Source organism: Dama dama, chromosome 32, assembly GCF_033118175.1.
Source record: "Dama dama isolate Ldn47 chromosome 32, ASM3311817v1, whole genome shotgun sequence".
NCBI classification, from domain to species: domain Eukaryota; kingdom Metazoa; phylum Chordata; class Mammalia; order Artiodactyla; family Cervidae; genus Dama; species Dama dama.
The window spans coordinates 10,194,371-10,221,173 of NC_083712.1; the positions used below are offsets into that span (position 1 = coordinate 10,194,371).

The window sequence follows — 26,803 nt, forward strand, 5'->3', positions numbered from 1 at the left end:
AGCTTGGAATTTTTTAATTACTGAGTGTTTAAACCTAAGAATTTAAAGAGAAATTATTAATATTTTGATTATAACCATCAGCACCATCCATTCTGTATTACAAATACCTTTTATCCATCTGGCAGTGTGTTCTAGCTCCAGGAAAATCCCAGAAACAAGACTTGTACCCAGGGAGCATCTGTGTTGTTGAAGGTGAAGGCCAACAGGGAAAACAGGCAGGAAAGAGAGCTACTCCATCAAGTTGATTCACCTACGGGCTAAATGAATGCTGACTGTCACCAGTATTTCTTTCTTATTCTTTTAGAAAGTTTGTGCTGCTGTGTTAAAAAAAAAAATAAAGTTCACATAATTGGAAAGTGCCCATGAATAGATCCACAGCTTCAAAGTTTCTCAAAGTTACTCAGAAATGGGAGGAGAAGCCAAGGTTCTAACAGACTGGAGAGTGACATGGAGAAAGAGGGACAAACATCACGTGCTGGCTGGAGGGACTGGAATAACACATCAAAGCCACTCTTCTTGACAAGGGAAGGTGAGCATGACACACAGATGACGCCTACAACCTCTAACGTCACCCCAGTCACAGGTTCTTAGGGTATATGGGCTTTCTTCATTGCCACTGGGAAAATAAAGGGGACGTCAGAACTCTGGAAACAGTTCAGTAGCCCCCATCTCAGTAAGTGACTATAAACCCCAGCAGGTGTGAATTTGCTTCCTGATGTCTTTTGCATGACCATGAGACTATATGAAATGAATCTTCATAAATTGAAAGTTACTGTTCTTCTACATGCACCCCAGTGCTCACTCTAGTACTGTTCACAATAGCTGAGGCACAGAAGCAGCCTAAATAATCATTGACAGAGAAATGGATAAAGAAGATGTGATATATATATAGCACAATATTCAATGGAATTTTACTCAGCCTTTACAAAGAATAACATGATGCCATTTGCAGCACCATGGATGGACCTAGAGATTATCATACTGAGTGAGGTAAGTCAGACAGGGAAGCAGAAATGCCATATGTCATTCCTTATATGTGACGTCTAAAAAGAAATGATGCAAATGGACTTATAAAACAAAAAGAGACTCACAGACTTAAAGAACAAATTTAGGTTGCGGGGGGAAGGATAAGGGGAAGGGATGGTTAGGGAGTTTGGGATGGACATGTACAAACTACTGTGCTTAAAATGAATAACCAACAAGGACCTACTGTATAGCACAGAGAACTCTGCTCAATGCTATGTGGCAGCCGGGATGGGAGGGGAGTTTGGCAGAGAACGGATATGTGTGTGGCCGAGTCCCTTCTCTGTTCACCTGAAACTATTACAACATTGTTAATCAGCTATGCTCTAATATAAAATAAAAAGTTTCTTTTTTTTTTTTTAAAGAAATTCTCTCCTTTGAAATCATTAGAGGGAAAATAGGACAGAGTAACTAGGGTTGAGAAATAATGTGGTATAAAGTATCAAACACGATACATTTCTAGGAAGCTTAGTAACCCTCACACCAGGGCGGCACCAAGAATTCAGTCCTGAAGATGCACGGGAGAGAGAGGAGAGGTTTTCAGCTCTTCGTTGACAAAGAGTCATAAGAAGCACGATTTGTCAGCGAAGCTAGAGCAACACAAAGCCCCAGGTGTCCCGGGGCTTGCCCTTATTCCAGTAAACTCAGAAAGTTACCCGGAGAGTGTTCACACTGTTCTCCTTCTCAAGTACCCATGCTCCTCTAAACTGTGAGACCAGTGTAAGAGCTGGGAAGCGAGTATTGACACATACAAGCAATAAGTTACATATGATGAGCATTTGATGAAAAACTCACAGTAGGAATAAAAAGAGATCAGGATGGTTTACATTTTATCTGCAAGCGTAGCAAACTGGCTTGACAAGAACTCTTTGAAATTTTTTTGAGCATAAAATTCTGAAAAGTAGAATTCTAGTAAACAAAAATTATAACCATACATTTATTTTATAATATAATTGCTAGCAATTTATTTGCATACAATATAACTAATATGCTTTCACTTCATGGAGTCTTTTAAATGGTTATTTTTATGAAAGTGAAACATTTGCTTTCTCATCATGTCCATGAGACTGTGATGCTGTTTTTCCCAAAAGGCTTATAATTCTTCAAATGCAATTTCACCTACCAAGGGGGATTTGAGGCAATTAATCTTCCTTTAAGGTATCTGGGTTAGCATTGTGTCTGGGATAGTTATTATCTTTTTCAGGCCTTCATTTGCTTATCTGTCAAATAAGGAATCAATCTTGATAATCATTAACATACTTTCATGCTCAAAAATCCAAAAATTTTAATTTCCTATGCCATAGTATTTGGTATCACAAAGATTTTTAACCATCAGATTGGTGAAGAATTGGGCTGTCTTGTAGATTTTAAGCATTTTAGTTAATTTACTACTCAATTTTAATTAGTTACCCGTACCAAATAGCTACTTTTTAAAGTTTATTTTTCCGGAACTAAAAATGCTAAAACGACAGTTATCACGCTGCCAGCTTCTCTTTGTGGAAGCACAACTTCTCCTCCTTTATTTTACCTTCCTTTGTCTTGTTCAAATTCATCTTTCTTTTAAAAAAGGCATTTCCATATTAACTTATATTAATTATATTAATAGGGGGCACAAGAATACTGCTTAAAACTGTGAGCTCCACAGACTTAGAGAACAATCCTATGGTTGCCAGGGGTGAGGGATGGGGGGAAGGGATAGTTAGGGAGTTTGCAATGGGCATGCACACAGTGCTACATTTAAAATGGACAACCAGCAAGGACCTACTGTATAGCACAGGGAACTCTGCTCAATGTTACGTGGCAGCCTGGATGGGGGGGGACTTTGGGGAGTGTGGACACACACACACACACACACACACACACACACACACACACACATATATACGGGTGAGTCCTTCTGCTGTTCGCCTGAAACTATCACAATTTTGCTAACTGGTTTATACTTACTTTAAGAAGTTTAAAAAAACACACAAAAACTGTGAGCTACAGAGCCAATCCTGGTTCCACTGACTCATTACCTGATAACCTGGACACACGCTGCAATTACTTTGTTTAGTTTTCTCATAGGAAATTAGCTGTGAGAAGAAAGTACTTACAACATAGAGTTGAGATATGTATATATACACACCCCCATATGTGTGTACCTGTGCATTTATATGTATAAATTATTTATTATATTTTATACACATGTAATCTATATTACATAATGTATAGGATCTAATAGGTATAAAAGAAAAGTATTGATGTGTGGTAGGCATTCAAAGACTATTACTATTAATTGTATCATTCATTCAAAATCTTTCATACATATGTCTATGAATTTTTGTCAGGTGCATTAAATCACAATCATTTTATCCCTAATATCTCTTCAATGTCATGATATTTTCTTTCCAAGTACAGCCATGTTAAGAGAATTTGAATATGTCTAAATAAATACGCTTCAAACTCCTGCTTCTGGTAATGTGTCTAAATTTACGGCCTGTTCAACAATTCACAGAAATAAACAGAGATCCAAAAACACAGGAGGGGGCCCAGTGGGAAAAAAAATTGATATTTAAAAGATACCATATGAGTGAAGTAACAGCTGTATCCTGAGAAAGTAAGAGTAAGGTGAAAGGGTGAGCCCGCAGGGCACTTACTGGTGTAGGTGAGTTGGAAGCCCTGGTCCGTGTCGGATCCATTGGAGTTGAACTCCAGCCACAGGTGGTTGGAGGTGCTATTCAGGACAAGCCCCAGCAGCTCGTTCCTCGTGAAGGCGCCCAGGGGCCGCGACGAGCTGTCCTTTCCATCGTAGACCTGAGGAAATCCACAGCACGGGCACCCTCATCACTGTTCATACGCCAGCAATTTTAACAAGAAATCCAGACTTTCAAACACACGATTTTATGCATTTCTTTAGAAAGCTACACAGTTTATTGAAAGCTGAGTGGACACTGCCAGATCATCCTTTTTTCTCTTTTACCTTTACCTTAAAGACAAAAGATTCCATTTGTGTCCAGGTCACTTATCTGCATCATGCTGAGTTCTCTCTGTTTATGTAAAATGGAATCACTACGCGTTTGCATTTCCCGGTCCCAGGGGCTACCACGTTCTCCTCTCCTCCTCCCAATCCGTGTACACAGTTTGAAAGCGCGTGTCGCGGTTCTCTGCGGATGTCTCCCCTCCCATCGGAACGTGCCACAGGCTGTGGCTCCGAAGCCTTGTCCCACTTTCCCATCCCTGTGCCTGCGGCGACTCCAGCTTTGAATTTGCCATAATGGGAATCAGTGTCTGGTCTTGCTCTGAAGCACTTTGAGGTTGACTCTGTCTTTCTAGGAGGGTGTACAGCCTGAGTGGACAGCCTGAGTGTCTGGGAGGCAAGTGGGCTGGGCTTGGTTCTGAGTAGACATCACAGGTGAGGGAAAGTGTGAAAGTGTGAGTCGCTCAGTTGTATCTGACTCTTTGCAACCCTGTACACTGCCAGGATCCTGGGTCCATGGGATTCTCCAGGCAAGAACGCTGGAGTGGGGAGCCATCTCCCCCTCCAGGGGATCCTGCTCACTCACAGACTCAGCCCGGGTCCCCTGCACTGCAGGAGGGTTCTTTCCCATGTGAGGCACCAGGGAAGCCCCGAGGGAGAGGAAACGGCACCTTCTCAGGCCCACACTGGGAGCACAGGGGCGCCAGCCACATTGCCCCAGAGGGGACTGTGTCAAACGGTCTTAGGGCGTGGACAGAACCTTCCTAATGCTGGAAAAACTGTGTTCACGTTTTAGTGGAGCTCAGTATTGAGCCCTCACACCACCAGTAAGTGGTCAACACTGGAACGCTTAATGGAAGAGACTCGGCCACTTGCCTCTTGGAACATCGTGAGTGTTCATGGCAAAGAAGCACTGGTATGGATCTGTGCTTTTTAGAAGAAAGAATGCAAATGTATCACATCATACTGGAGAACATTCAGCTTTTCTTGATGAAAAAATCCTAACTAAATAAAGCATATCACAGTACTTGGTAGCGCCACCCCCCCCAACCCCTCCGCCAGAGCTATCTAGTTCCCTCACAGAGATTCACTCTTCCTCTTCTTCTCCCATCACTCTTCTGATGTGCATGGAAACCGTGAATGCTGCTTGACAGACTGACATACACTTTCACACACTCCTAAATGGAGAGGACGCATTGGGAAGAACTAACTTTATGGATCACGATTGGATTGCATTTTAATTCTATACATGCTCGAGTAGGAGAATCAAATACCCTTTATTAGTGTCAAGCTACTACTGGACAAATCATTCTTTGGCTTAATGTAGATGCTTTAGTTTCTGACACTCAGATTATACAGACTTTTAAATCCAGAGCATTCTGGCTGAAAGTAAAGTGTCCAGGCCTCTCCAGCAAGGTCTTACGTTACCCCACATGCCATGTGATCCACAAGAATATGTAGAGAGGAGGGGGCATTAAAGCAGATAAACACACACTTAGGTCTGGTCCTCAAAGCTCTGAGGCATCATCTGCTGGTCACCTCCATTGGTTCTGGCTTGTCTGAGTGCTTCTCTGAGATTCATTTATTTATTTATTTTTCTCTGAGATTTAATAGCTCACACAGACGGTGGCTAGTGCCCAGGACCCTCTCAGCTACAACCACAGAAAACGACCCGCTGCCATGCTGAACTACAAGCTTCTGCAGAAGAGTAATTCTGTCTTATCTGTCTACATCATCAGCAGTTAGCACTGGGTTTGACAGTGCAAATCTCTGAATGAAGAAGTAACTGACTAGTGTGGATATTATGTTGTCAGTTCTCTCAAGTTGAAAATCTGGATTCATGCTTCGCATGTATCACAAGCAACAACCCAGATAGTGTTGGAGGGCAAAAGCACTGGTTTTTAATTCTAGAAAACATCGCAAGGAATCCTGGAATGACAATGCCAAAACCATCCCTAGGCCTGCAGGCGCTACCCACCAGAGCTGTTTCCAAAACTAACCTCTCTTTCCACTACATATTTTACCATGGCATTCTCCTTAGAACTACTAATATACTTCTCTTACACGATTTTTCCATTCAAAACAAGGAAACATCATGTTTATGTGTGCGGGAGGCTGTATACATAAAAATTGTGGCCTTTGTGATTGGATCATACTATTTATATGGGGGCAATGTAAACAGCATTTAAGATCAAAAATTAAGACAATCTCTATACCTATATCCCCTTTTTTGGATTTCCCTCCCATTTAGGTTGCCAAAGAGCATAGCATTAGCTGAGTTACACAGGAGGTTCTCATTACTTATCTATTTTAAATATAGTATCAATAGTGGATATATGTATACATATAACTGATTCACATTACTGGACAGTAGAAACTACACAACTATATGCCAATAAAATTAATTAAAATTAAGATACTCCCACAGGAAATTTAAAACTTTGATATTTATTAGCATGTTCAATAAAATATTTGCTTGCAAAATATCTCAGCACTTCAGATAACTGACAGTTTTTCTGGGATTAAATGTGGTATGCAAGATTTTGTTCTGATTCTTTATTATAATCAACAAGTTTAAACAGAACACAATCACAAATGCACATGATCTGCTTCCTTCCATTCTAATAATACTCATCAGTGTATATTTAATGCAGTGTCTCTAATCAGTCACCTGCACCAAAGTATATTAATTGTTCTTAAAAGTTTGTCTTAAAGGCTGTATGTTATGTTGTGCTCAGTTGCTAAGCTATGTCCAACTCTTTGTGACCCAATGGACTGCAGTATGCCAGGCCTCGCTGTCCTTCATTGTCTCATGGAGTTTGCTCAGATTCATGCCCATTGAGCTGGGGATGCTGTTTAACAATCTCATCCTCTGCTACCCACTTCTTCCTTTCCTTCAGTCTTTTCCAATATCAGGGTCTTTTCCAATGAGGTGGCCTTCACATCAGGTACTGAAACTTCAAAGTATTGGAACTTCCGCTTCAGCATCAATCCTTCAAATGAACATTCAGGATTGGTTTCCTTTAGGATTGAGTGGTTTGTTCTCCTTGCTGTCCAAGGGATTCTCAAGAATCTTCTCCAGCACAACAACTAGAAAGCATCGATTCTTTGGTGCTCAGCTTTCTTTATAGTCCAACTCTCATATCCATACATGACTACTGGAGAAACCATAGCTTTGACTATACGGACCTTTGTTGGCAAAGTGATGTCTCTACTTTTGAACATGCTGTCTGGGTTTGTTATAGCTCCTCTTCCAAGGAGCTAGCATCTTTTAATTTTGTGGCTGAAGTCAAAGTCTGCAGTGATTTTGGAGACCCAGAAAATAAAATCTGTCACTGTTTCCACTTTTTCCCCTTCTATTTGCCATGAAGTGATAGGAATGGATGCCATGATCTTAGTTTTTTGAATGTTGAGTTTTAAGCCAGCTTTTTCACTCTCCTCTTTCACCCTCAGCAAGTGGCTCTTCAGTTCCTCTTTACTTTTGGTCATTAGAGTGGTATCATCTGCCTATCTGAGGCTGTTGATATTTCTCTTGGCAATCTTAATTTCAGCTTGTGATTCATCCAGCCCATCATTTTGCATGATGTACTCTACATAGAAGTTAAATAAGCAGGGTGACAACATACAGCCTTGTCATACACCTTCCTCAATTTTGAAGCAGTCTGTTTTTCCATGTCTGGTTCTAAAGGTTGCTTCTTGACCCACATACAAGTTTCTCAGGATACAGGTGACAGAGTCAATTTTTAGCTAGGTTGATAAAAAATCTGGGGTCCCGGAGGAGGAGATTGGGCCTGGAATTCTCAAGGAGGAGGAAAGGACAAAAGCCTTTCTCCCCTCTACATTCCTTAGTCTTAGTCACATAATAGTTTTTTTTTTTTTTCTTTAAGCCTGGAACTGATGATTACACAACAAACAACTCAGTTCAAACTCTGTACGAAGGATTATATTACAACAATGTATCCTGCTTGAGGACAGCTTCTCCTTCTTGAAAACCTTCTGACTAATCCTTTTATCTTAGAATGTATATTATGGGAGTGGGTCCTGTAAGATCTTTATACTGTTAGTTCTAATTCTGTCATCTTTAAATGTAAATTATGGGAGTGGGTCTAGTAAGATCTTTACAACCTTGAGACATTCTTTTGATTTATTATAATAACCACTTAAAAAGTATACAACTCCATTGCTTAGACTAGCGAGGGAGCACTCTCTGTTCCCCTTCTCATGTCTGTGTCAGAAGCTTTCTCTATTCCTTTAGATACTTTAATGAAACTCTGCTACACAAAAGCTCTTGTGTGATCAAGCCTGGTCCCTGGTCCTGAAGCTAAAACTTTTTCGGAGATCAGGAATCCGGCACCGTTCACTGTACACTATGACAGGTAAGGTGGTTTAATATTTCCATCTCTTTAAGAGCTTTTCACATTTGTTGTGATCCACACAGTCAAAGGCTTTAGTGTAGTCAATAAAGCAGAAGTAGATGTTTTTGGGGGAATCCCTTGCTTTTTCTTTGATCCAGTGGATGTTGGCAGTTTGATCTCTGCTTCCTCTGCCTTTTCTGAATCCAGCTTGTACATCTGGAAGCTCTTGATTCACATACTTTGAAGACTAGCTTGAAGGATTTTGAGCATGGCCTTGCTAGCGTGTGAAATGAGTGTAGCTGTATGATAGTTTGAGTATTATCTGGTATTGCCGTTCTTTGGGATTGGAGTAAAAACTGATGTTTTCCAGTCCTGTGACCACTGCTGTATTTCCCAAATTTGCTGACATCTTGAGTGGGAGGTTAGCAAAGAAAACAGTTTTGTATGATTCAACTTTAACTTTTTCTAGATCAGTGAGGATATTTTAGTTTATACCTGAAAATCACTTCTCAATTACAGTGACTCATGCTGCCAACATGAGCTTTTTTGAAAGACCATTACAATGAAAGAACAGCTAAAATAAAATCTGTCTTCTAGATTATGGCCTAGAACTGTGGTCAAGGGTGGACTTGGACGAAGGGAGCACTTGCGTCTGGAAGCTTCTCTAGACTTGTGCACATGATAGAAACTGCCAGCATCCCCTTCATCCACTACGCAAACAGAGAACACCCCTGGAGGGCACTGGGGCCCACCCGGTAGCAGGCTCTTTGCATAGCTTCTCAATGCTCACAGCTTCGAGTGAGTCAAGTTAACTGGCCCTGAGCTGGAACGCTGTGCGTATCTGCGTAGAAGAACATGTGACTGGGCACCCTCGGACTTCAGAAAGGGAATGAGACGTGTCCCTCTTGTAAACCAGCTGTGACGGTGGACAGGGTGCTCAGTCCCTCGGAACCAGCTGTGGACAGGCTGGATGGTGGCCAGTGTGGTCTCTGTTGCTCAAAGCCACTCTCTTTCCCTGAGGCTCAGGCTGCAAGTGCCAACTACTCAGACCCTAGACCCAGGGAGGTCCCCAGTTTCCTGACATAGTTTCAGGAGATACGGGAAGTATTTCAGAAGGAGCCTGGTGGCACTTGCAGTTGGAGCTAAAATTTTTAGATCAAGGCAAGACCTGGTGCCCTGGATCCATTTCTCTGCCCATTTTCCTGAGTCCATCTGGAATGTGAGTGGTGTGCAGGTCTGAACCCCCAGCCCTTTGCCCCAGAGCAGCTCCCCGAGGCTCTGAGGCTAAGAATCACCTACTTCACTGACCCTTGTGGCTGGCCCCATGCCTCAGACACCCCAGAGTTCTGTGAACATAGCTCAGCCTTGTGTGTGAGACTGCCTCCTCCTGGTGTAGCTTCTCCACATACACCCGGCTTTGTGGTCCCAGGACAGTGGCCAGGTTTGTTTCCACTGTCACATCAAGATCCTTCCAGCTCTGAAGGATGCTCTGTCGTGACCACATTTGCAAATCAAGAGGGACCGCAGAAAGGGTTGGTCTGAGGATCCTGCAAGATTTTACTAATACAACTCCTAGTGTGAGCTAGGCACAAGGCTACAAATATGTATCTATATTATATTATTTAATCTTCAAAACATCGCAAAAAAGGTAGGCACCATTGCATGCTTTTATGTATAAGAAAACTAAGGTTTAAAAATCTTAAAAAAATATGCCTAAGATACACTGAGCATTACAGACTCAGATATTTTAAAGTCCACATACACATGATGATAGAGACCACTATCTCAAACCAGTTGGGCAAGCAAATTGGGAAAAATGTGTATATATAAAGATATAGGTATATATAGGTATGTATCTATATCTATGATATAGCTGGATCAAGATCCTATTTATTCTTTGCGAAGGAAAGACGGAGTTCTATTAAAGAAAATTATTTTTACCTTCAGAATATCTCCTTCAAATAGCTGAAAGCTTCGTGCTCTGAGATGGATCCCCTTGCCAGCTTCCGTTTCAATTTTATAGATACACTCATGGTTATTATCATAGTTTGATGGGAAATTTGGAGACAGTAACGTTCCTTCATTTCCTTTGACACTTGCTCCACATTCAGCTAAAATAAACAGGACATTAAAAAAAAGAAAGAGGATTCAAAAGTGGAATTACTGATTTTAATAAATAAAAACTTTAAAATCATGGCAGCCCTCTTCTCTCTCAATGTATGTCTGCTGATAACATATTGCTTTTATAGACTAATTACTTCTTTTCACTGTTTTACCAACTGGTCAGGAAAGATATCCCCATTCATCCCATTTTCAAGATTTTCTTGTTTCTTTCAGTAGACTGCCTCTTCCTCCTATCCTGCAAAGAGTTCTAGGGTGAAACAGATAAGCTTGTTTGACCCCTGATGGTCACTTCTCTGAGCCCCAGCTCTGCCTCGTGAAGCGCCCCTGCCGACCCCAATGTGCCGACTCCACAGTGATGTCCACGCAATTCCCCCTGCCGGCATTCCGTGGCCTCAGCCTGGATGCACTTAAAAGAGATTTTCACCATGGACCAGACCACCGAGTCCCCCACTGCTGTGTCACAGTCCTGAGCCTGTCTGACTGTCAGTCGCTTTGATGGCGGAAAATACATTCTTTTCCCCTTTTCCTGATGAAAGGAGAGGGAAGTTCACCTCCAGACCCAAATTTGCATAAAGAACTTAAATTAGAGTAAAAATGAAAACAAATATAGCCCTCAACTTTCTGCCAACTCAGAGAAAGTCACCTAGACTCTCAGCACCCGTTTCCTCACCAATGAAAGTGAATGTGTTAGGCTAACCTCTAAAACTCTAAGTGTCTAAAACAACCATAACAAGATAAAATTGCCCTGAGTGTCCATGTGTCTGTTTGCATGTGTGTGTGTGTGTGTGTAGGCTTGTGTGACAAGAATTCGCTCCATGTGACTCTGCATGAAATAACTTATCAGCCACACTATGTGATAAGCACAGTGATTTTTAAAATTCCAACAAAACAAGCCTGAGTGTGAAGAGTAATGATCAAATTGGAAACTGAAAATAAGTAAAATGCCTGCACGTAATGGGGGCGAGAGCAGGACAGGGTTCAGTTTAAGGGGGGCCTCCTGAGGGTCACACAGCTTTGGCAATGTCCCAGGCGTGCCCGTCTTCATAATCATAAATCTCTGACTGCCCAGTCTCTCTCTGAAAATAACTGAAGTCCTCCTCTGTACCAGGAGTGGGGCTTCCCTGGCCTGATAATGGAAGGAAAAAGCTGGAGATTCAGGATCAGGTCCAGATGATTTGTGCCCTTGAATCTCAGGATGTCTCCACATATGACAGTCAGGAAGAGAATCAGGGAGAAAACACAGGAGAACTTGGTTCCCCTGCCCTTACCTTTCCCTCCAAAAGGATATAAAGGGGGGTTTTATGGGAAATGGGGGAGAAAACATTAAGAAAGAAGCACAAGTGGCTTTATGGGCCTTATGGGCATGACTGAAGCAGGGGAACATTTGGGAGAACTTAGATCTGGCTGCAAACACAGACTGGGCTGGATGGCAGGGGGTGTCTGGGAGTCATGGAACCAGGATTCCTGGAGAGCTTGGAGCACAGAGGTGACCTGATAGATGGCTGTTTGGAAAAGAGGACATACACTAAAAGAAAATAGTGAATCCAAAGATTCTAAAGGAAAGAGTCATAGTGTGAAAATGGACATGTAAACAAATTCTAGAATTCCCAGTCTAGAGGAACACACTGGAAGATCAAATAAGTACTTATGATGCTGGGAAAGACTGAAGGCAGGAGGAGAAGGGTAAGACAAAGGATGATGTGGTTGGATGGCATCACTGACTCAATGGACGTGAGTCTGAGCAAGCTCCGGGACATAGTGAAGGACAGGGAAGCCTGGTATGCTGCAGTCCATAGGAGTTGCAAAGAGTTGGACACGACTCAGCAACTGAACAACAAAAGGGTCGATAAAAAGTATAAGATTTTGCCTGTCTGGGTACAGCAATCTATTCTTCTTTTGGTCTATTTGTCACTTGAACTGAAGGCATTTTTATAAGTGTTATATCATTAAATAAAGAAAACAATTCCATGAGGTCAATATCAATGATAAGTCCATTTTACAGATGAGGAAGCTGAGGCAGGTTAATTAACCTGCTCAAGATCACATGGGGCAGGGTGGGCGGTTGACAGAGCTGGGATTTGAACCTCAGGTAGTCTAGTAACAACCACACTATGTTGTCAAAGTACAATATTTATTATTAATTATGCTTACAGATGTTAAGAAACCCACGAGAAACGCATGTGAATATATGACTCCAAAAGAGTAGGAACATGAGGCTGTCATGACTGAGCATCTTAACACTCCACAAAATATCCTGCCATGGAACAGGAACGTCTGCACCAGGATCTTGTTTGTGAGGCAGGCTAATGACTTAAGTTTATTTCCAATTGAATATCCTAGTGCACAAAGACAGATTTTCAAATGAAAGAACTGGAATGTGTAAAGAAGACTGAGTAAGTGCTCCAAAGCCCAAGACTATCCCATAGGAGATAATTCAGTGAAATATGACAAACAGTAAAAAAGCAGGTGCTCAGAAACTTAAAGAATGCAAGTCATCAGAATTTCAGAAATTCTTTGAACTTGATTTCAGACATCCATTGCAAATCTCCATTCCTGGAGCAATTAAATGTGTCAATTTTAAGTTCTTTCCATAATCCATTTAAAATGACTTTAAGATGAAAGAATATAATTTCCCGTAAAATGAATCATTGGCTTTTTTTTTTAATAAAGAACCTCTTGAAACTGTAATTAAAATTGAATTGTCATTTAGAGTTCTGTAATGGAGCTAAACTTATAAAAGTAACTTCAAAAAATAGCAAGGAGTCAATTGATTTTTCAGTTAATTCTTCTGTACAAAAGCATCAACCTGTGAAGGCTGTCTTAGCAGCTCTGGGTGATGTAACAGAAGAGATGAGAGGCTTAAAGGACAGCATTGATCAGTATTTCTCACAGCTTTGGAAGCTCAAAGTCCACACCCAGAGCACTAACCATATTGTCTGTAAGCATTAATATTCAATATTAACAGATACTTTATCAGGGATATTAATTTACTATTTGATAGTAACACAATAGGTGAAAATATATGCTGAAATGGCAACTCACTCCAGGATCCTTGCCTGGAGAATCCCATGGAAAGAGGAGCCTGGCAGGCTCCACCGGGTCTCAAAGAGTCAGATATGATTGAATGACTGAGCATGCACGCAATCTGCCTACTTACACTGATCTGGATTCAAATTCTGTTGCTGAAGACTTGCTCCCCTAAACACTACTGAAGCCCACAGTGCCTCCTAATCTCACCGTGACACTTCTTCACATACGGGATGCAGGTCAGGGCAGTTCTCAGCCCCGTGTCCACTCAAAGTTCTGCTAATAACCAGGCGTTTATTAGGGAAAGGTGAAGCAGCGTGCTTGGCCTTCCTCCAGGGTGTGATCTTCAGAGTGGATCTGCAGCTCTGGTCTAGGGATAGGCTATTCTTATTTCTATGATTTTGAAGGAAGAAAGATAGACACAGAGTGCCAATGAATCAAACTGTGAGATCAAGATAGGCACCTCTGAAAGAAATCACGATTGCTTGACAAACATTTACTGAGTAAGGCCCAGAGCTTGGGCTAGCGGGGGAAACAGAGATAAGAAGACAGGTTTACTGGCTCAGATGGTGATCCTGGAGAGTCCCTCTCCGGCCGGGGAGTAAGCAGGGTGGAGAGAGCCGCATGGAGGGGGTTCAAAATGAGGAGGGGCAGTCTAGAAAAGGGGGTGCACGCTGTGAGTAAGGAGCAGTGAAGAGAGAGGCCTGCAGGTAAGAGAACCAGGCAAGTCCGCTTCTTGCACAACGTGTACGGGACTGTAGGTGTGTGCCTAAGCTCAACAACACGAGTGAGCTGGGTGGGAAGTCCCAGGGTCTGCCAGTGAATAACACTGACCCTTCCGCAGGCTGCCTCAAGTTCTGTTAAGCGACAGATGGGGGAGGCTCTGAATTCAGACAGATCACTCCGGGGCTGCCGCCGCCCGGGCGACAGTCCTGGAGGCAGGGGCGTCGTCAGGATGTGAAGATGAAGGCTTCCCTAGGCCAGGCGGAGAGGAGCTCTGGGGGAAGCAGACTCTTCAGAACTACCACTATTTGGATATGGAGAAAGAGGGGAAGGGAGGAAGGAGAACTCCCAGGTGCCACGTGGGTCACCTGCTGGGTTTTAATGCCCTCGGAAATATGGTTAGTCAGATTGAGTCTATTCTTTGCAGCCAAAGATGGAGAAGTTCTATACAGTCAGCAAAACCAAGACCTGGAACTGACTGTGGCTCAGATCATGAACTTCTTATTGCTTAAAATTCAGGCTTAAATTGAAGAAAGTAGGGGAAACATAGTCCATTCAGGTATGACCTAAATAAAATTCCTTATGATTATACAGTGGAGGTGACAAATAGATTCAAGGGATTAGATATGGTGGACAGAAGTGCCTGAAGAACTATGGAAGGACGTCCATAACATTATACAGGAGGCAGTGAGCAAAACCATCCCAAAGTAAAAGAAATGTAAGAAGGCAAAATGGTTGTCTGAGGAGACCTTACAAATAGCTGAGAAAAGAGAAGAAGCAAAAGGCAAAAGAGAAAGAGAAAGATATGCCCAACTGAATGCAGAGTTTCAGAGAATAGCAAGGAGATATAAGTAAGACTTTTTAAATGAACAACACAAAGAAGTAGAGGAAAGCAACAGAATGGGAAAGACTAGACATCTGTGCAAGAAAATTGTAGATATCAAGGCAACATTTCATGCGAAGAAGGGCACAGTGCAGGACAGAAATGGTATGGTCCTAACAGAAGCAGAAGACACTAAGAAGAGGTGGCAGTGAAACACAGAACTATATAAAAAAGGTCTTAATGGCCTAGATAACCAAGATGGTATGGTCACTCACCTAAAATCAGACATTCTGGAATGTGAAGACAATTGAGACTTAGTATGCATTACTACAAGCAAAGTTAGTGGAGGTGATGGAATTCCAGCTGAGTTATTTCAAGTCCTGAAAGATGATGCTGTTAAAGTGCTGCACTCAGTATGTGAGCAAATTTGAAAAACTTAGCAGTGGCCGTGGACTGGAAAACATCAGTTTTCACTCCAATCCCAAAGAAAGGCAGTGCCAGATAATGTTCAAACCGCTATACAATTGCACTCATTTCATACGCTAGCAAGGTAATGTTCAAAATCCTTTAAGATAGGCTTTAGCAGCACATGACCTTAGAGCTTCCAGATGTATAAACCGGGTTTAGAAAAGGCAGACAAACCAGAGATCGAATTGCCAACATTTGCTGGATCATAGAAAAAGCAAGGGGATTAAAAAAATAATCTGCTTCATTGACTATGCTAAAGCCTTTGTGTGGATCACAACAAACTGTGGAAAATTCATAAAGCGATGGGAATACCAGACCACCTTACCTGCCTCCTGAGAAACCCGTATTCAGGCAGAATAAGAAGCAATAGTTAGAACCAAAGATGGAACAACAGACTGGTTCAACATTGGTAAAGGAGTACAACAAGGCTGCGTGTCGTCACCCTGCTTATTTAACTCATATGCAGAGTATATCAAGTGAAATGCTGGGCTAGATGAAACACAAGCTGGAATCAAGATAGCCAGGAAAAATAACAACAACCTCATATATGCAGATAATACCACTCTAAAGGCAAAATGTGAAGAGGAACTAAAAAGTCTCTTGATGAAGGTGAAAGCGGAGAGCGAAAAAGCTGGCTTAAAACTCAACATTAAAAAAACTAAGATCATGGCATCTGCTCCCATCACTTCATGGCAAATAGATGGGGAAAAGGTAGAAATAGTGACAGACTTTATTTTCTTGGGCTCCAATATCGCTGTAAATGATAACTGAAGCCATGAAATTAAAAGATGCTTACTTCTTGGAAGAAAAGCTGTGCCAAAACTAGACAGCTTATTAAAAACCAGAGACATCACTTTGCTGACAGAAGTTTGCATAGTCCAAGCTATGGTTTTTCCAGTAATCATGTATGGTTGTGAGAATTGGACCATAAAAAAGGTAAGTGCCAAAGAACTGATGCTTTCAAACTGTGGTGTTGGAGAAGATTCTTGAGAGTCCCTTTGGACAGCAAGATCAGACCAGTCAATCTTAAAGGAAATCAATCCTGAAGATTCATTGGAAGGACTGATGTTGAAGCTGAAACTCCAATACTTTGACCACCTGATGCGAAGAACTGACTCATTAGAGAAGACCCTGATGCTGGAAAAGATTGGGGGCAGGAGGAGTAGGGGACGACAGAGGAGAAGATGTTTGGATGGCATCACTGACTCAATGGGCATGAGTCTGAGTAAACTCTGGGAGTTGGTGATGGACAGGGAGGCCTGGCGTGCTATAGTCCATGGGGTCTCAAAGAGTTGGATACAACTGAGTGACTGAACTGAACTGAACTGAACTGACGCTGAAGCTAAAGCTCCAAAACTTTGCTGACCTGATGCAAAGAGCCGGATCATTGGAAAAGACCCTGATGCTGGGAAAGATTGAGGGCAGGAGAAGAAGGGGGTGACAGAGGATGAGATGGTTGGGTGGCATCATTGACTCAATGAATGAGATTTTGAGCAAACTCCAGGAGATAGTGAAGGACGGGGAAGCCTGGCAAGCTGTAGTGTTTAATTCAGTCACAAGAGTTGGACATGACTTATTGACTGAACAATAACATGGTTATTCAAAGGTCTCTTGTGGCCAGATGGGCTGGAAGGAAATTTGGGGAGCAGCTGGTAAAGCACAATAGGAAAAATACAGAACAGCCTCAGCCCAAGCCACTGTGCTGTCTCAGTGCTGGGGTGAAAGGCCTAGGGTTGGAATCTTGCTGACTGTGCTGGTGAGCAAAGGTCTTAGGTTCTTAGTGTTCCCATCTGTAGAATGGATTTGACATATGCAAAAAGTTCAGAGCTGTGCTGGTCTAGAAATATTAACTATTATTTCAACCCTAGTTGCTCCTCATTTTACATTTAAGGCAACAATGCAAAAACCCAGATAACAAGAATGGATCTAGATAAAATAGAATAAATGCAAATAGAATATTATAATTGATAGACAATGTTACATATGGGGAATAAATCTTGAACTTCATTGGGTTGGGAGTTTTTCCTCCAGATTTTAACTATCTTGTTCAGTAATTTCTAATTTGAGGTAAATGGATTCTAGGCAACTCTGGGAACATCTAGGATCATCTAGAAAATTATTTTCTTAGAAAGTATTCCTTTTTCTTTAGGCCATGTTCAAAATTGGCATCCAATTCTCAAATAAAATCCATAACTTAAAAAAAAGTGAGAACTACTGTTTTAGGAGATCATAGAAAGGTCAGATATGTACCCCGGCAAGAAGCAGAGAGATACACTTCATGTTCATTTGTCTATATTAAAGTCCTCACTACCCTACGTCTATGCCACATTGAAACACAAAAAGACAGCATTGACTTTTGAATCATATAATATTTCTAAATAATTAAAGAGATTCTGTGCTTTGGGAAAAGTATGGTCTACTAAGTTAACAATTCAGCATTTTTTTTTTTTTTTTTTTTTTACAATTCAGCATTTTTACGGGTTATGAAATTTCAGTTTCACAACTTGCCCACCAGGCTCTAGTGTATCAGTTGGTAAGAGGTGCTTGGAGGGTACCAGGGGCTGCTGAAGAACTCAGAAGGCTCACAGTTAAGGGGTCCGAGGGTCCTCACTAGGCAGATGCCATAATGCTGTGACATTAGCCATGCTTGGTAGCTCCAAAGGACAGGCTGCAAGCTCTTCTCATGCTTAGCAGCACTGCAGAGGGCAGGCGCCAGACACGGCCCTGGAGCTAATGACTAGACTGGCCAGACCTTCAGCCCAAGCTTCCGTGTTTAAACTCTGAGCCACCAGATCGATTTTCTGCTCAACTCCTCACAGCGGCACAGGCTCAGGTTAACAACAAACACACCCCACGGAATGGGCATCCTGATTCCACAGTCTCAGCACAATGCCTCGTTCCAAATACCTAAATAAAGATTCATACAGCTCTACAGAATGACTGCTTGAATTCCTCGAGAACACAGGGAGAAAGCTAATCCAGCATTACAATTGCTGGCACGCCCACTTTGCAGGAGTATGCACAATCTTCTCATAAAAGTGTAAAGAAACAAGACAAACAGATCACCAGCCCAGTTGGATGCATGAGACAAGTGATCGGGGCTGGTGCACTGGGAAGACCCAGAGGAAGTGGGTAGAGAGGGAGGTGGGAGAAGGGATCGGGATGGGGAACACACGTAAATTCATGGCTGATTCATGTCAATGTATGACAAAAACCACTACAATATTGTAAAGTAATTAGCCTCCAACTAATAAAAATAAATGAAAAAAAAAAAAAAAAAAGAAACAAGAAAACCAGTACTTTAAACTGTCACCAGGAGAGGCTCACTGCTTTTAACCAACAGAATTGTCAAAGGTTGTGGTAATACAGCCTGACTTCTAGCTTTTGCTCTTTCTTTTGTCCCAGGTACACAGTATATATGTTTATATATATATATATTCTTCCTCCTTACTACGCTTGACACAGGCTTTAGCTTCCCCCCTATTCAGTCATGAGGTTTTAGAGCTGGAAGGGGCTGGCTTTATCAATGAGGCAACCACAGCCCAGAGGGGTTCCCATCCCCCTGCCCTGGGAAGTGGAGTGGCCTCTGTCCGGCCCAGCGGCGCCCCCCTGGCCCCGGGGGCCCTGCACGCTGACTGCACCACGCCCTGCCCCCTGGATGAATGAAATGAAAGCGTGTGACCACCTACCCACACACCTTGGCAGAGGTGCGCTCCACACACGACGGCCCCCACCCAGGCACGTGAGCTGGGTAGCACCTTCTAAGCGGTAACCCGGGAAGCAGGAGAAGGTCAGTGCATCCCCGACTCCGAAGTGAAAGCCAATTCTTCTGCTGAAGGCAGGGACGCCAGGGTCATCGCATGGCTCGAGGTCATACTCTGAGACAGGAAGGGACAGAGCACATGTGGGAATCTGTGTAAACACTCAAACATCAATTAGCAAGAATCAAAAGCTGCTATTATTTTTTTAAAAGTAAACCACTAGACATATATTGTTTTCCCCAGACTCTGCTGTGACTGTCACATGGATTGCTGTTTTTGTACTGTGGGTTTTCACATGACAAATGGAATAACTTATAGTATTTAAAAATGTAGATGTAGGGACATCCCTGGTGGTCCAGTAGCTGAGATCTGTGCTCCCAAAGCAGGGTGCCCAGGCTTAATCCCTGGTCAGGAAATTAGATCTCACATGCTGCAACTAAGAGTTTGCATGCTGCAACTAAGACCCAGTGCAGGCAAATAAGTAAATATTAAAAAAAAAATAGATGTATAACATTATAATAACCTGATCCGTTCAGAACTGTCACTTTAACAGTATGGACTTGTCTAGTGACACATCTAATTGTGGAAGTCAGTTACTGTCCTCTTCTTAAAGGTGATTTGGATAAACAAGACCCAGCGGAGCAGAAACTAAAAGCAACGTCACAGAGTTTTGCTGGTGGAAAATTTATCATAACCAATTCCAACCCTAAAATACACCTCAGTATGGAACAGCAAAACTGTAACCTGCCTATGTTTAAATTTTAAGCCATGTTTTATTGAAATGCAGTGGAAAATGTTCTGGAAACTGCTGGAAATTTCTGCAAACTACTCAGGAAGAAGGTGCTAATTTAGTAATCAAGAAAAAAAAAAGATTAATGTCTGGTGTTTTGCTGCATTTGGGGATTAAATGTACAAAATACCAGTGCTAATAATACTTTATATTTGTCTCATTCTATGGTGTTGATTCTTTCAAGCCTCAATTGTAACAGTACAGTTGCATCTGCAGTGTCATTGGTCTCAAGATCCATCCTTCAGACCATTTTTCTCCTTCTTGTCTTTTTCTTCAGTGTCTAATGCCCAGTGCTTAGTCAGATAGGAGCAAATGGTGACCACCACCAGGGATTTGAATGACAGAAAGAGTTTCAAAGAAGTTAATGTGACAGTTAAAGAATGAGCATTATCGAAATGAAGGGGAGACAAAGACAGGTTTTCCTAAGGTGGTGGGGAAAGTGTGCTGGTTCTTCTGAAAACAAATTGTCTCCCCTTCCCGATTTCCAGCTCTCTTAACTGTGGATTCTGTATTCTCAATAAACATAATAAATTCAACTATCATTCCCCCAGTATTTCTCAATTTTAATCCATGTTTTCTACTCCCATCACCCACAAGCTTTACCACTGGTGTCCTGACCTCATAAGAAGAAATCTCTTTCCCCATTTTCCCTTGTCTCACCCAACTTACTGGTCAACACATGAGTGCCATGCTGGCCACACTGTCTTTGTCCTGTTTTTCATTTAGGTAAAAACTCTGTTCTGGATCTCTAACATATTCAAACTATTCTGGTCACTCTGGAAATATGATCATTAATGTGACTTATTTTTAATATGACCCAGCAAGGGGAAAAGTATTATCATTTAATTCAACCCAATAAATATTTATTTGTCATACCAAAACATAATGGTAGACTTCCTAGGAAGAGGAACAGATAGTACTGGACCTCTGAAGGGAGGAATTTGCCTGGTGAGGGATAAATAAAGGCTTTGAATGAAGAGGAAACCACATCTGTAAAGGCACTGAGCTGCCCATATTCTCATCTTTGGAAGAGAATGACTAGGAAATTACGTGAACTCACAGAAAGTTGGCATTCAGAAGGCAGAATCATAGGAGACCTGGTGAAGGGATGTTGGAATAGTAAGTGGACACAGAGAATGGTCAGAAATGGATGTTCAAGGTAGAGCAGATGGATCCGGGAAGGTAGACAGCCTGACCTAAACATTCTGGACTACTGAGTTCTTCTCTCCCAATATCCCTTTATTATCTGCAGGGACAGATAATGTGTGACACGGTATAGACAAACTGCATGTGTGATACAGTATAGACAAACATGACTTCTTGTCTGAGTTCTTCTCTCCCAATATCCCTTCATTATCTGCAGGGACTGGGAGACAAAATTGTCAAATGATCCTTTAATGTCTGTGCGTGCATGTGCGCTTAGGCGTGTTCTGCTCTTTGTGACCCCATGGACAGTAGCCCACCAGGCTCTCCTGTCCATGGGACTCTTCAAGCAAGAATGCTGGAGCGGGAAAACATTCCCTTCTCCAGGGGATGTTTACAACTCAGGGATCAAACTCAGGTCTCTTGTGTTTCCTGCATTAGCAGACAGATTTTTACCCACTGAGCCTTCTAAGAAGTCACTTCAATAAACTTTCTGAAAAAGACAGAAACAAACCAGACTAACAAGGAATAAAAAATCCAGATATAAGAGCATACCGATTTGGTACAAATATTTGAAAAATCCTCAGATGAGCAAATGTTTCATTTGCACAATAAAGTTGTTACTTCTTTGGGCAGAAAAAATAAACTCCATTGTGCTAGTGTCACTGGCAATCATTCACAGCCCAGTTTCAGCGTATTTTGTTCTCAGCCTGACTGTCTGAGTGTGCATGTGTGATAGAGTACAGACAAACATGACTCCTTGTGCAAGTCTTATAGACTGCGTTCTATGGGTTGTGTGCACATGAATTGTTACATACGCTCAAAAAGTGTTGCCACTTTGGTCTTAAAATTTAAAAATACTTTAAAACTGCCCCAAAGAGCTACAAAGACACAGGAAAGTGTGTGTTGTTCTTATTCCCTTGCTTTGTTGCTGAGGGAGTTTATGGAAGGAGACAGCCAACTTCACACCTGTCCTCTGACTCCTGGAGTCAAAAGCCTCCTTGTGGCTGTGTGTGGGGAGTGATGGAACTAAGGAGATGGTGCAGAATGGATAGAGGTTGCACAGACTCCTGAGAAACATCTACGGCACAGATCCACAGACAGGCACCACTGCCAACTTCTGTCTTTGGAGTATTCTGCTTAAATTCATTTTGGATCACGATGAAAGGAGGAAGAGAGTGGAGTGAGAGTCTAACGGCGATTCTAATTGAGATCTACCCTGGGAGATCACACAGAGGGACGGATTTAGGTATTAGCGTTAGGAAGATTTAAGTCTTTGATATAGAAAGTGGCCAATTCCATGATTACCATTGATTGCAGCAAATTTCAAAGATACCAAGTAGTCTGAGCCTGTCTGGAAAGCTCTATTAATGCAGTGAAATAACAGGAAAAATCAACAAAGTCAGATTAAGATAAATGGCAACTGGTCATAATTACAGGGAGTAGAAAATCATTCAGAGCATCTTAAAATCCCTAAGAAGTCTTTAAAAAAAAATATTTCAACTTGAAATTCATACTTCAATAAAGCTAAAAAAGCTTTTATATATTTCATTTTATATATTTTAATGATCATGTGATATTTAGTAAGTGTTTATTGACAACAACTAATTCCTACTGTGTGTAAGATATTGGACTGTAATTGTCTTGATGTGAAAGAGAGGACCAAGGAAATACTTCTACAAAGAGTTTTAGCCTCAGAAAAGGAGATAACATAAATATTCAGATATTTTAGCAAAGAATCTGATGAGTGGCATCAAAAATTATTAGGGAATTAACTGGAACAATAAAAATAGAAGAAACTATTTGTAATTATAGGACTCAGAGACCACCTTAAGAAAACTACTTTAGTTCTGGGCAGTGAAACATGATGTGGGAAAACACTTTCTTTGCCAAATCATCAGATACACAAATGGAAATTAATACAATTGTTTACACCAGTCAGTCATCTCAGAGCTATGACTGCCTCTGTCATCTGGGGTGTGTCTGAGACCCAGCAGGACATCTGACCCTGATGCTTGTGGAACACTGTTTAAGTGATTAAAATTATCCCCCACATGTTTGACCAGTTAACTGTCTGTACTGATTTTTCTCACCTATAAAAATATATTAATACCATTCTTAGTAATTTAACACATACAGACAATGGCTGAAACTACATAAACCTCTCACAAGTATTATCTATATTTTATAATAAAGGTGAAAATGTTTCCTAATTTTGGAGTATGGTTTTGTTGCTTTAATGATGGCATTAAGGTCAATAAGAAGCTCATCCTCGATTGCACATGGTCACATTTTTTTCATCCTAAAGGTGGCTCTCATCACAAATACTGGGTCTCCTGGAAGGTAGGACCCAAAACAACAAGACCACAGTGAATTCTGAGCACATTCCCCAGTAAGGACAGCGTCCTCAGAGGTTTTGGTAGCACTGATGACAAGAGACTGAGAAGGCAGTGATATTAGCAAATTTGCGGGGATGAGAATTTACAGTTGATGTGTGGCAAACAATGTCTTGGGGCTGCGAGGCAGCTGCCCCTGGGTCTCACCTCCTCCTCCACACCAACTAGACCTTCCCACTGGTCAGCCGTTTACCTGTAAACACAGACACACAGACACACACACACGTGTGCACTTCTTCACACAATGGTACTATTACTGCCAGAGAAGATAAGACCCCAAAGTACCTGAAAACGTGATGTTGAAGCCCTCATAAGAAATGGAAAAGTCTGATATAAACCGAAGCTGGGCTGTGAAGTTTCCAAACAAACCCGCCTTGATGGTGTGAGGCAGCACCGAGCCCGTGAGCCTGGCCACTGGCTCCGAGAAGCTCCCGTCCTCAGTGATCAGCAGGTAGTCGTGGGAACTCTCCAAGTGAAAGGTGTGGAAGATCATCTGGACTCCTGAGAGACAGAGATGGAGTCAGTGAGGGGGAGACGACAGAGAGAGAGAGACAGAGAGAGAGAGACAGACAGGCAGAGAGAGATAGTGAGAGGGAGACAGAGAGAGATGGAGTCAGTGAGAGGAAGACAGAGAGAGACCGAGATGGAGTCAGTGAGGGGGAGACAGAGAGAGACAGAGATGGAGTCAGTGAGAGAGAGACAGACAGAGAGATGGAGTCAGTGAGAGGGAGACAGAGAGACAGAGATGGAGTCAGTGAGAGAGACAGAGAGAGAGATGGAGTCAGTGAGAGGGAGACAGAGAGATAGATGAAGTCAGTGAGGGGGAGACAGACAGAGAGACAGACAGACAGACAGAGAGAGATAGTGAGAGGAAGACAGAGAGACAGAGACAGAGAGAGACAGAGATGCAGATAGTGAGCAGGAGAGAGAGATGGAGAAACAGAGAGACAGAGAGAGAAAGAGCAGAGAAAGGAGTAAAGCGGATATTGATAGAATCAATAATTGGGGAAAAATTCCTTCTAGGCATCAAAGTCTTGAATCAAAATCAATCTTAAAATGCAATCTGAATTATGAAGTTTGAAAGAAAAGTACAGAGAATGGGTAATCTGTGTCGTATCTATACCTATATACGCCGAAACATTTGGTTTTGCTGTTTATTCCTTCTTCTCTCTTTTAGGCGTATATAGGTATAGATACAGACACAGATTAGACACATGGATATACAGAGAGCTACGGATGCAGGTTCCGACATAAATACATGACTAAACTCGGCAGGAGGGTTCAATGAAATGTGCAGAGCCCCTCAGGACAAGCATTTGTGACTGAGGAGACAAGGACCAGACCACTTTCCCATTGCTAGTAAACATGTCCTTTAGAAACACCAGGCTTGGAGGTTTAATATAGAAACTTACACAAGTGAGGGAAGAGAGTTGTGAAATCCTAGTTTCATGTGGCTCTTTGGGCACATGATCCCCTAGTAGCTATACCCACAAAGTATTATTTCTGAATTCCTATACATAGTGAATATAATTAACCATGAACAGATCTTTTTAATAAAAATATTTATTTTTATGATTACAAAACCCTGGTCACTCATAACTTGCTTATTCTTTTTTTTTTCTTTTTCAATTTCCTTCAAAGCCAAGTTCTCCGTAGCATACAATTACTCATTATGTGTAATAATACTCATCAGAGTTAGAACACATGGCAAGTACAAGAATGGGGCTTAGATTTATCATGGAAATGAGAAGTTAGATAATTATTTATCTCCTTTTATTTAAGTGTTATTCATATTTTGTATAATGCATGCCTCTTTTCTTTAGCATTGCACCAGATTTTCAAGCTTATGTTTACAGGCATAAATTCAAGTTATCTGATCAATAGAGAATAAAATAAGGAATCAACTTTTGCTTGAATGTACCAATAATTTAAAGATTATTTTTATTTTAGAATCTTATTAAAAATCAGTTAGTAATCAAAACATATATGAGGAAATTAGTTATCTTACTTACTTACATATCAATATTTTTTTGTTCCCATGTTTGCATCTAGTTAATTACTTTATATTTTTGAAATCTGTAATATTCTTACCCTTTCCATGAGACACCTCAATGGTCCATGTACAGTTTAGAGAGTTTGGGTAAAAATCTGGAAATCCAGGAGAAAGAACTGTTCCACTCTTTCCATGGATGTATCCTCCACAGAGGGCTTAAATAATAAGAGAGATCATTTTAGTATTAAAGTTTCACAATGATTGCTCCAATAAAATACTTTTAAAGTGGCATTTAATTTGCACAAGGACTAAAAGAATATTTAAGGTCACCTCCATGAAAAATAAAACAAAGCAAAAACTTCATTCTGCCCGCAATGTGTCAGTTCATATACAAAGACCTAAGTAGTACAAAACCTGGAGAGACACCCCAGAGTAGGCTATACCAGCTGAAGCGGAACCCTCCTGTGATGGTGAGGTCTATGCGTCTGCATGACTGCATCATAGGATACACAGACTTGGACCTGAGTTCATTCCAAGTGCGTCTGTGAGGATGCTCCTGGCTGAGGTGACACTGGAACAGGCGGACCAAGGAGAGCAGGTGACCCTCCCTGGAGGGGGTGGGCCTCTTCCAATAGGTCAGAGGCCCGAGGAGGTCGAAAAGGCTGAGTGTCTTATAAGCAAGACGGAACACATCTTGCCTGGCGGCTTTCACAGGCCACTGGCCTCCAGACTGGAATTCACACCCTTGGGGCCCCCTGAGTCCCCAGCTGGCTGACCATAGATCTGATGGCTTCACAGCCTCTGTAATCATGTGAGTCAACTTATAATAAATTTCTCCATCTCTACCGACATCTCTGTATCTTAATGATTCCAGTCCTCTAGAGCTGCCAGCATTCTTGGAAGCACTTCATTGAATTTAAATCCTTTACAAGAACATATGCCCTGTTCAATATGTCTTGGTCTCATTTTTGAAAGAAGAAAAAGAAAGTTGTACATAATCACTTGAGGGAGGAAGCCGAGATGTTTGGGAGTCAGTGTCCTGTGGAGGTTTCAGGGCTCAGACCTTGATGCCAGAACGCGATGAGTTCAGATGCCAACCTGTCTCTGACTCTCTGGTCTTTGACGGGTACCTCGTCCTCCTTCCTGCACATCTGTCTTATCTTAAAACTGAACATAGTGATAAAAGCCATCTCTTAGGGTATCTGTTTGTAACAACTG

General features: G+C 41.8%; 1 protein-coding gene across 1 annotated transcript in view; it reads right to left on the bottom strand.

Moving 5' to 3' along the window:
- CSMD1 (CUB and Sushi multiple domains 1) overlaps positions 1 to 26,803 on the bottom strand; it is a 1,628,138-nt gene that overhangs the window by 327,147 nt on the left and 1,274,188 nt on the right. Inside the window, exons 19-23 of the mRNA XM_061134533.1 lie at positions 25,684 to 25,800; positions 23,878 to 24,093; positions 19,192 to 19,380; positions 10,279 to 10,448; positions 3,663 to 3,819 (exon numbers count right to left, since the gene is read on the bottom strand). Of these exons, the coding sequence (XP_060990516.1) occupies positions 3,663 to 3,819; positions 10,279 to 10,448; positions 19,192 to 19,380; positions 23,878 to 24,093; positions 25,684 to 25,800 (849 nt within the window). The remainder of the gene's footprint in view (positions 1 to 3,662; positions 3,820 to 10,278; positions 10,449 to 19,191; positions 19,381 to 23,877; positions 24,094 to 25,683; positions 25,801 to 26,803) is intronic.